This window comes from Ichthyophthirius multifiliis (assembly GCF_000220395.1).
Source record: "Ichthyophthirius multifiliis unplaced genomic scaffold scaff_1120509250919, whole genome shotgun sequence".
In the NCBI taxonomy this organism is placed as follows: Eukaryota; Ciliophora; class Oligohymenophorea; order Hymenostomatida; genus Ichthyophthirius; species Ichthyophthirius multifiliis.
The window spans coordinates 1-10536 of NW_004086374.1; the positions used below are offsets into that span (position 1 = coordinate 1).

General features: G+C 15.5%; 2 protein-coding genes across 2 annotated transcripts, besides 24 other annotated features; one reads left to right on the forward strand and one right to left on the reverse strand. All coding sequences in view use genetic code 6, as the record gives it.

Moving 5' to 3' along the window:
* Nucleotides 1-126: a microsatellite.
* A 98-nt stretch (nt 127-224) lies between these two features.
* Nucleotides 225-278: a microsatellite.
* Nucleotides 238-272: a microsatellite.
* A 2050-nt stretch (nt 279-2328) lies between the features above and the next one.
* Nucleotides 2329-2374: a microsatellite.
* Nucleotides 2375-3197: 823 nt separating this feature from the next.
* Nucleotides 3198-3278: a microsatellite.
* Nucleotides 3207-3243: a microsatellite.
* Nucleotides 3279-3828: 550 nt separating the features above from the next.
* Nucleotides 3829-3871: a microsatellite.
* A 222-nt stretch (nt 3872-4093) lies between these two features.
* Nucleotides 4094-4131: a microsatellite.
* Nucleotides 4132-4464: 333 nt separating this feature from the next.
* Nucleotides 4465-4512: a microsatellite.
* Nucleotides 4513-4609: 97 nt separating this feature from the next.
* Nucleotides 4610-4686: a microsatellite.
* Nucleotides 4647-4686: a microsatellite.
* Nucleotides 4687-5099: 413 nt separating this feature from the next.
* Nucleotides 5100-5151: a microsatellite.
* Nucleotides 5152-5168: 17 nt separating this feature from the next.
* Nucleotides 5169-5224: a microsatellite.
* Nucleotides 5175-5224: a microsatellite.
* A 1345-nt stretch (nt 5225-6569) lies between these two features.
* Nucleotides 6570-6615: a microsatellite.
* A 1067-nt stretch (nt 6616-7682) lies between these two features.
* Nucleotides 7683-7724: a microsatellite.
* Nucleotides 7725-7921: 197 nt separating this feature from the next.
* On the forward strand, nt 7922-9347 carry IMG5_112900 (tetratricopeptide repeat protein; the record flags this gene model as incomplete). Its single annotated transcript, XM_004034757.1, has 7 exons — nt 7922-8013; nt 8060-8102; nt 8143-8210; nt 8251-8314; nt 8512-8622; nt 8689-8826; nt 9013-9347. Coding segments are annotated over 7 exons (851 nt in total), but the record flags the coding sequence as incomplete, so codon positions are not given.
* Nucleotides 8104-8141: a microsatellite.
* Nucleotides 8106-8141: a microsatellite.
* A 379-nt stretch (nt 9348-9726) lies between the features above and the next one.
* Nucleotides 9727-9771: a microsatellite.
* A 57-nt stretch (nt 9772-9828) lies between these two features.
* Nucleotides 9829-10517, reverse strand: IMG5_112910 (hypothetical protein). The gene is made up of 3 exons (XM_004034758.1): nt 10274-10517; nt 10054-10157; nt 9829-9937 (listed from the first exon to the last, which is right to left on the reverse strand). Exons 1-3 carry the CDS (start codon nt 10455-10457, stop codon nt 9926-9928), a joined length of 300 nt encoding a protein of 99 aa, XP_004034806.1. The 5' UTR covers nt 10458-10517; the 3' UTR covers nt 9829-9925.
* Nucleotides 9976-10040: a microsatellite.
* Nucleotides 9978-10050: a microsatellite.
* Nucleotides 9996-10046: a microsatellite.
* Nucleotides 10401-10446: a microsatellite.
* Nucleotides 10402-10451: a microsatellite.
* Nucleotides 10518-10536: the final 19 nt, after the last annotated feature.

The following is a 10536-nucleotide window of genomic DNA, read 5'->3' on the forward strand; positions in this document are numbered from 1 at the left end:
ACCCCAACCCCAACCCCAACCCCAACCCCAACCCCAACCCCAACCCCAACCCCAACCCCAACCCCAACCCCAACCCCAACCCCAACCCCAACCCCAACCCCAACCCCAACCCCAACCCCAAACCCATTTTATAAATTTTAAAAATATCATTAAATAATCAATATTTAAAATTATTAATTTTATCTTTGTATTTAACTATTTTATAGTTTACTTTTTTTATTTATTTAAAAAAAAACTAAAATTAAAAACATATAAAAAATTAAAAAATTAAATAAAATGGAAGAAGAAATATATTAATTATAACCATAAATTACATTATTTTTATATTTATTTAAAAAAAAAATCATAATTTAAAATATATATAAATTTAAATAAAATAAGATAAAATGGATGAAGAAATAAATAAATAAAAAAACTTAAACTACATTATATAAATTTTACAAAAATAAAATCGTTCATAAATAGAAATAAATTAATTAGTTAATTTAACTCAAGATATAAGGTTTTTCAAGAATTTAAAAAAAAAACCTAAAGGTGAAGATATTCACGAATAATTATGCAAAAATATGTATTTTAAACAATATGAACCTAATCAAGTACACAAAAACACATTAAATATTTAAATAAAATAATAATAAAGTTAATTTTTAAGTAATGCGATATAGGAAAAGAATTTTTCATAATATTAGAAGGAGAAGTTATAATTTATAAAAAAGAATTAATTAAAGAAGAAGGATTATTAAAAACTACAGAACTAAACCGTTTATAAGAGGGCAAATTTTTTGGTGAATATGCCTTAATAAATAGAACTGATATAAGAACAGCGACAGTAATGACATCTGAAAAAGGAGGCAAATTTGCAGTTTTAAATAAAAATGCTTTTTTTAGTATTATAGATAATTTTAATTAAAAGAATTTATTTATTGAAGAATTTGCTTACATTAAAATACTTAAAATTTAGATTATTAATAAATTAAATAATTTTTTGATGTTTCCTATGAAAAGGAATTTAATTTTAATTAAATTGTTTATTCAGAAAACGATTTAACTGAAAATGTCTTTTTTATTAAAAATGGTGATTTTTTGTAAAAAATTAAAGATTAAAATAATAAAAACTCCTTTATTTTTTAAACTATATTTAGTACAGGAGAGATTTTTGGTGAAGAGGAAATTCTCTTGAAAAAGAAAAATAGAATTTCGACATTTTAATGCATTTCAAATGACTCTACAGCATATATTATTCCCAAAAAAGAATTCATTAGGATTGTTATTAAATTTGATACTAATAAATTATTTGTTAATTAAATGAATTTGAAAATATTTCAAAGATAGTTGTAAATATAGAAATAAATCTAGTTTTTTTAGTAATAAAATACTCTTAATTTTAGTATATAATAACCAAAAAGCCCTTTAGAAGAAAACATTTCTCAAAAAAAAGTTTATTAAAAAATAAGAATTTTATAAGAAAACTAAAAAAGCGCAAATAAAACAAACAAATCGCTTATTTAAAAACAAGAACAATAAGAGAAAATAAAAAAATTCTTCTTAAAAAATAATTTGTCTCTTTCCGAAATGCATTTTTCCTCAAAATTAAAATTAAGAAGCAAAACTCGTAAAAAAGATTTATTCATTTCAACAAATACATATTTAGAAAAAACTTAAAAAATCTTCCTTTTTAAACAAAACGAAAAAAAAAAGAACTTTTGTAAAATTTCAAATAAAAACTGAACCCTTATATGAATTAAAATAACAATGAAAGATAAGCTAATTAAATTTTTGTTAATGCACCAATGCAATAATCTACTTTACATATACCAAAAAATAGTATTTCAAATAACACAATATAATAATCTAAAGGAAAATATATTTAAAATGAAAATAATAATTTATTAAAAAAATAAATATAAAATAAGTCATAAATTAAATATAAAAATGTATGTGATAGTATTCTACAATAGTTTGAGAAAAAAAGATTGTCTTGCATTAAAATTCCTAATATATATTTTAATAATAGCAATTAGGAATATTAGTTATTTTCTGTAAAATCTATATTCAAAAAAACCTAGTCAGATTATTTTGATAAATAACATACAACTTGAGAGCATTTTAATTAAACAAAAAATTAATTTTTAATTTTTTTGTTATAAAAAAATAAAACCTAAATCAATAATTTAATATATAAAAATGGAAAAATAGAAATAAATTTTTAATTATATAAAAAAAAAAAAAAATCACAAATAAATTACCTATTTAATTATTTTAAAAAAGTATATATAACATAATTTTTTTAAAAATTAAATATTAATTCAAGAATAAATTATAAAAATTATAATGATTAAAAAAATAATATTAAAATAAAATTATTTAAAAAAAAAACAATAATGGTTTCAAAAATAGTAATTACACAAAAATATTTATAATTTTTAAACAAATTATTGACTAAAAATATAAGTGACCCGCTTTCATCCTTTGAACAAACAAGACCAATTCAAACTCAAAAATCCCCATAACTACAAAAAATATATATGGAAAATAACGGCTATATAGACCGCAAATAATTAAAAACAGTCCAATCACATAGAATAAGAACTTCCAAGCCATTTTTTTTGGAAGAGCGTACAATAATAAAATTTCCAAAAAAAAAGCATTAAAAAACCGACATGTCATAAAAATAAATTGAAGAAAATATAAATAATCCTCTCCCTTTATTTATTAATTACGAAAATTTATTAAAATCTTCTTCTGAATAAACAAATAGTTAAAAAATGCGATTTTTGCGATCAAATTTTACTATGAAAACAGAAGAAACACTTATAGAATAAAACATTGAACAAAAAAATAAAAAAAATATCCAAAAAAGATTGGAAATAAAAAAATAGGAATATATAAATAAAGCATAAGAATTTGAAAAATACAAAAAAAGAATAATCGAAAATAAAATTAAAAACTAGTCAGCTCCTGTTCACATTGCAACTAAATATTTAAATTAATTAAAAGAAGAAAATCTTATATTGGAATAAATGTAAAATAATGTCCTTTATTTTAATAATAGGTATTAATAACGACTTTAAGAATTCCATAAATAAAAATATGTTAATTAATGGAAAAAAGCATATTTTCCTAAAACAAATACATGAGTTATACATATATATATATATAATAAAGTTAGTTATTTTTATTTTTATAAAAAAAAAAATTATATAAATTAATAAATATTAATAATATAATAAATAAAAATAATATTAATTTTTTATATATAAATAATAATATATATTTTTCATAGTTTTTCAAATTAGTATTATAATCCTTATATAGATTTTTAGTAAATAAAACACAAAAACATCAATAAAAATATAATAAATGCAATAATTTAATAGAAAAAAAGAAATAATAAAATTAAAATAGATAATCGTATCATATTCATAAATCTATTTATAAAAGATAAATTTATTTTGAGTACTTTTAAATAGAATATTTACTATTTTAAAAGTTTTAAGAATTCTATAAAAATTTTAACAGGATTTTTAAAAATATGTATGGGATTATTATTTTTTATGACAAATATAATATTAAATATAAATATTTACTTTGTTTTTTGAATTATTAAATACCATAGTAATAATATTTTTTTATATTAGAAAATTTAAAAATATTAATTAATTTTTATATAAAATTAAAAATTATATAAATAGTATTATATTTTTTTTTTAGAAAATATCAAATAAATAAATCTTGAAAAAAATAAAATGGTTTTTTTTAAATAAATAATATTATTATTTTTTATTATATATATAAATACTGACATATTATAAATAAAAAAAAAATAGAAAATATATATTAAAATCTAATATTATATTATAAATTTAAATTAGTACAATTTTAATTAAAAAAATGTGAAAAAAAAATGAACATAATATAATTTTATCTAAAAAGAGATAAAAAAACAAATTATATATTTATTTATATAAATAAAAATAAAATAATTGTTTATACAAAAAATACATAATAATTTTTAATTTTGTGTTATTTATTTATTAATAGTTCAAATTATATTTATTTGATAAAAATTAAAAATAAAGATAAAATATGATAATAATTTAATATATTTTTTTAATATTAATTATTTCTTTTCTTTATAATATAACAATTTCGACAAAAATATAAACAATGCATTGCGATGAATATTGGCAAGATTAATGCTCGAATTCAATATAAAATGCGTATACTATTTGTTATAGAAATTAATAGTTAGTAATATTTATATTAAAATAAACTAAATTAAATTTTAATTTATTTTATATATAGAGTGTATTATGCATTAAAAGCTATATATAAAGCGTTTGCTATAAATGTATATGTAACATTATTTAATCATAAGTTTATGGATGTGAATATTATAGTTGAAAATAGTAAATAAGACTAAAATATTATTGAATTGTTAAAATGAAAAAATTTTATTTAAATTAAAAAAATATTTTTATAAAAATAATTATTACTATAATAATAATATTAATTTTTTTATAAATAATTGTACAAATTTATTTTTATTTTAAAATGAATAAACATTTACTTTTTTTTCATCTTTATATGAAATTTATATTCACATGTAATTAAAATTATATAAATATTTATTATATATATGTTAATATTAATATTAATAATTATTAATTAATATATTATTTAATAGTTCTTTTTATAATTTAAATTTCTATTTTTATTTAAAAAAAAGAAAACTTATTTCAATTTTTCTTATTATTTCATTGTTTAAATAATTTAAAATAAAAATGTATAATTTTTAGTAATAAGATATGTTTAATTTAACTTTTTTATAAAATGGACTATAAAACTCTGTGGAAAAAATAAATAGATTGCAGTAAGTAAACTAATAATTTTAAGAAATATAAATACAAAAATCAAAGCTTGATGAAAATATAATAAATAATTAAATTGAAAATGAATAACAGAAAGAAAATCAAATAATTTTTTCATAAATAAATTTAACGAATTCATTTTAAAATAAAATAAATTAACTTTATTCCGAAAACTCTCAACTTGTTTAATAATTTCAAGAAGCAAAACAAAATTTAAATGAATTAATTTAAAAGTAAAAAAAATATAATTAAAAAAAAAAAATAGAAAAAATAAAAAAAAAATTAGAAAAGATGAATAATTTGTAGAAAAAGATAAATTATTAGAAAAAATAAATTTTTTAGAAAAAACAAATGATTCTTTACAAAACTAAAATTTCCTTTTAAAAGAGGAAATATTAATTCTAAAAAACAGTCCAAATATAAATAATTAGTTTCAAAATCAAATCAAATATTAAGAAGATTAATAAAATAAATTAAATTTAGAAATTAAAATCGAAAAACTTCAAAAACTGGAAAAAATTCAAAAATAAAACTCTGAAATAATTCTTAATTTAGAAAAAGAAAGCATTTAATTAAAAAATTAATTAGAATATAAATAAAAATAAATAAACACTTTATTAAATGAAAGTGAAAACTACAAAAATTAATATTTAATTGAGAATTAAAAAAATATTAATCTAGAAAAAATACACATCGAGTTTATTTAACAAAAGAAAAAATATGAAATAAATTCCTAATATAATTATGATCTTGAAAATAAACTTTAAGAAAATTATAAATTAACAAAAGAACAAGAAATTAATATAAAAAAATAAAATAATTTAATAGAATATTTAAGAGAGCAAATATAGGAATAATAACAGTAAATAAATAAATATGAAAAAACAGTTTTCGATTAAAAAAAAGACTGGAATTTTTAATAAGAACAAACATAAAATTATTTAAATGAAAAAAATAAAATTTTAAAAGAAAACGAAGCTAAAATTTAGGAATTAACTTAAAATATGAATTCTTGTAAATAATAAATATAAAAAAAAATGGAACAAAATTAAAAAGAAAATGAAATTTTCGAAAAAAATATTTAACAAAAAAACTAAGAAATCCAAAAATTGGAAAATTAATAAGAAAAAATAATTAAAGAAAAAAATAAGTAAGAAGCCGATTTTTTAATCTAAATTTAAAATCTAAAAAACGAAAAAGAAATTTAAAATTAAAAAAATTTAGAAAATTTATAATAAAAAGACCAATAAATTTTAAATTTACAAAAAGAAATTAATTCTTTAAAAATAATTATTGAAAAAAATAAAATAAAAACCAATAAATTAAACAATAAATACAACAAAATACACAAAAATAAGCTTAATATGAAAAAATACAAGCTCTTTTTGACGAATATAAATAAGAAAAATAAAAACAAATTGAAGACATGAAAAAAATAAACGAAACATAAATTTAATTATTCGAAAAACACTAAAACATTAATAGTTCAGAATTAAAAAAACTCGAAAATGAAAAAAATGTTTTAAATAATGAAAATTAATAACTTATTTAGGAAAACAATTAATATGTTTAAGATATATAAAATTTAGAAAAAAATAACTAAAACTTAGAAGAAGAACTAAATGAAAAAAATTAGCAAAATTAAATTTTTAATAAACATATAAATGAACTTAATAAATAAATTTAGCAATTTTATGAAAAAAATTAAGAAGTTGATTAAAAAATATAAGAATATGAATAAAAATTGGAAAAAAAGAAGATTAAAATTATTGATTTGAAAAAATAGAACCTTATTATATATTAAAATAATAAAGATTTTGAGGATAAAGAACTTCTATTGGAATAATTATAAGAATAAAATGAAAAAATGTAATAAGAAATTCAAAAAAAAGAGTAAAAATATGAAATTCTTGTCTTAAATTCTGAAAAAATATAAAAATAAAATTAAATTTATGAATAGAATTTACAAAATTTATAAAATTAATATTTATAATTAGAATAATAATGGCAGTAATAATTCGATGACTTTAAATAAGCTTAAAGTTCAATCGAAAATTAAAATTAAAAAGATAAATAATAAAAATAAATAATTATGTAACTTTAACAATAAATAAATAATTAATTCCAAAAATAATTTGAAAATGAAAATATAAACATATAATATGAAAATTTAAAAATTTAAAATATTAAATTCAATTAATAATTTAAAGATTAAAATGAAGAAATAGAAAACCTAAAAAATATTATTAAAAATTAAAAAAAACAATTTAAAATTTATAAGATTCTATTGAATCATATATGAAACAAACTAAAGATTTTTAAAATTAAATTGATAAAAAAGATGAAGAAGATAATTATAGATATATACGCAACATAAATGAGGATAATATTAATTTATTATAAATAAAAATTATGTAATTTAAATAAAATGAATAGATTTTAAAAGATGAAATTTAATAATTAAAATAAGAAATAATTAATTAATAAATTGAAAATAAATAAATTCCTTCAGAAATATATTATTAAAATAAAAATAAAAATTATTAAAATCAAAAATTAAAGGAAAAATAAAATTTATAATAATAAACTATCAAAAAATTTTAGTAAATTACTTAATAATTGCCAGAAAATGATTCAAAATACTGATTATTACATAGATTTATATATTTTATAATTTACTTTCTTTTTTTAATTTTTAAAAAATTAATAATTTAAAATTAAAAAAATAAAATATCTTTCATAAAAGGAGATATTTAATTTTTTTTTTTTTTAAAAAAAATATATATTAAATTTTACTTTAAAAATTAATATTTTAAAAATAAAATTAATTTAAAAAAAAAAAAATTTAAAAAATGAATAAATCTTTTGAAACTTAATAAAAAGAAATATAAAATACATTTTAACTTTCTGAATAATATTACAAGTCAGATAAATAAGAATATTTTTAACCTATAGTTGAATAATATTTAAATTAAATAAATAATTTAACTATTGGTAAACTAAAATAAAAAAACATTAAATAATAAATATTAATTAAATCAATTAAAAAGAAAATTAATAAGATAGAAATTATTTAATTGCCTTAGCATTAAGTATTTTGCCATAATAAGATGAAAAAGTAGAAAAACTAATGAAAGAAAACGTAAATACCAACAAAAATATTTTATAAAAAAATAAAATAAAAAAAGATAAAATTTGATCCCAAATCAGTTGAAAGTTATGTGCTTTTAGGTAAAATAAATAAAATAAATAAATAAATAAAATAAATAAGGCCTTAATTATTGGAAAAAAAGAGATTATAAATAATCAAAAGAATGTTTTGAAAATGCCCTTACAAACGTAAAAAAAAAAAAAAAACAATTAAAAAAAAAAAAAAAAGAGTAACAGAAAACACATAAAAGCACTTTAATATTTATCTTTTGTAATGAGATGTATAGGAGAAGGTAAATATAATATATTACATATATATTAGTTTTTAGCATGATTTTTTCTGTAATTTATTTTTAAAAACTCAACCAAAGAAAAAATAAGTCATAATCCATTTTTTTTTTGTAAATTCAGTTTATAAAAAACAAAAAAAATACAGAAAAAATAATAATGTTAAAAAGTAAATATATATTTATATAAAAAAAAAATGTAGGTCAAGAAAGATCCCAAAATGTTGAAAACAGTATAAAAATAGCTAAAGAAGCTTTAATGTTAGATATGAAAAATGGAGAAAGCTGGTATATTCTCGGAAATGCCACATTCAGTAATTTTTTCGCAAATTAAAAGCAAATCGACGAAATAAAAAACGCATTAAAATGTTATAATTAAGCAGAATAATACTAAAGTCAAGAATATAAAAACCCCGACTTATACTATAACAGGGGAAATATTTATAAATACATCTAAGACTATAATTTGGCTATTGAATAATACGAAAAAGCTTATGAATTAGATAATACATTAGATAGTTTAAATTAAATTGATAATATAAAAAAGAACTTCAATTAGATTTAAAATATAGTTTAGAACAAAGGAGGAATGAAATTAAAAAATTTATTTGAATTTATTAAAACACTACCTGCCTCTTTTAATCCAAAAAATAAAGATTTATATAAATAATACACAATATTACCATTAAATTTCTAAAAAGAAGGATTTAATAAAAATATGATTCTAACAGCCAAAATTACTCACGTAATTACTCAAAACGAAGAAGTTCCAGCTTAATTTGTGGCTGTTGATTTAAAAGGAGAATTTTTCTGTTTTTCAGTGTATAATACTTCCAAATAAATATATGATTAAGTCAAAAGACATTCTGAAATTTTCTGTATTGATCCCATTGTCAAAAGTATGAGTCTAAATAAGGGAGATAAGGAAAATTAAGGTTATAAGAACGTTTAGGTTTTCGATATTAAAAAATTCATGGTTGATTATAATAAAATTACAGATACTTATAGTCCTTGTGTGCTTAATAATTAAACTATATGAGAAAAAAAAACTTATTTTATTATTATTATGTTTTTTAATAATATTATTTTATTTGAAATTATATTTTTTTATAGATTTAAATTTTTAAAAATAATTAATATTTTTTATGTATTTAATTATTATTTTTTTATAGATTTATTATAATATAATTTAAAATATATTTTATAAGAATTATTATAAAATAAATATTTATTTTTATTTCATTTATTATTATTAATGAATATTTATTTTAAAAAAGTATAAATAAAATCTCATTATTCTTATATGTTTATTTTAGAAAGAATATCTAAATCTCCAAAAATTTATAATTATTATTTCGAAAATATCTTTAGATTGGTATTTTATTTATTTATTTTTACAATAACCTAATAAAAAATAAATATTATATATATATATAAATATATATATATATATATATATATATTAAACTTAATTATTTATTAAGGTAAAGTAACGAACAAAAAGGAAATTTAAACTATATTTATTCTTACTATTCAATTTATTTTTCTTAATTAAGATGAAAATAATTCTATTTGTTTTAAGTTACTTAATAAATAGATGGATGTTTTAATAATTTATCATTTTCTTAACTTTTAAAAGTTTAAGATTTAATATATAATTGTTATGTAAATATAAATATATATGTATATATATATATATAAAATATAAATATATATATATATAATATTTATATATATAATATTACATTTTTTAGTTTTCTTAATTTTTATTTCTATTTATTAATTTTTTTAAAAAAAGTAATTTTTATGCTTAATTATTTATTTTTTCTTATTTTTAATTTAAAACTTACTTCTTTTTTTATAAAAGAATAAAAAGGTTATTTCCTATTTGTAGATTTTCAATATATTTTGTTTAATCTATAAAATAATAAGCAAAAAATAAATAAAAAAAGTATTATATTTTACCATTCAAATTATTATTTTCTAAAGAAAAAACTTTTTTACCTTTCTTAACAATAACATCAGAAGCAATTAATACATTAAGCGCATCATAAACTCTTCTTTTTATATTTTATTCATCTCTAATCTAATAATATATATATATATATATATATATATATATATATATATATTTATATTTTTAATACATTTTATAATCCTTAATTTTATTATTATGAAGATTTTAAGTTTTAAAGTAGTGTTTCAGCAACTTCTTTATAAGTTGTAAC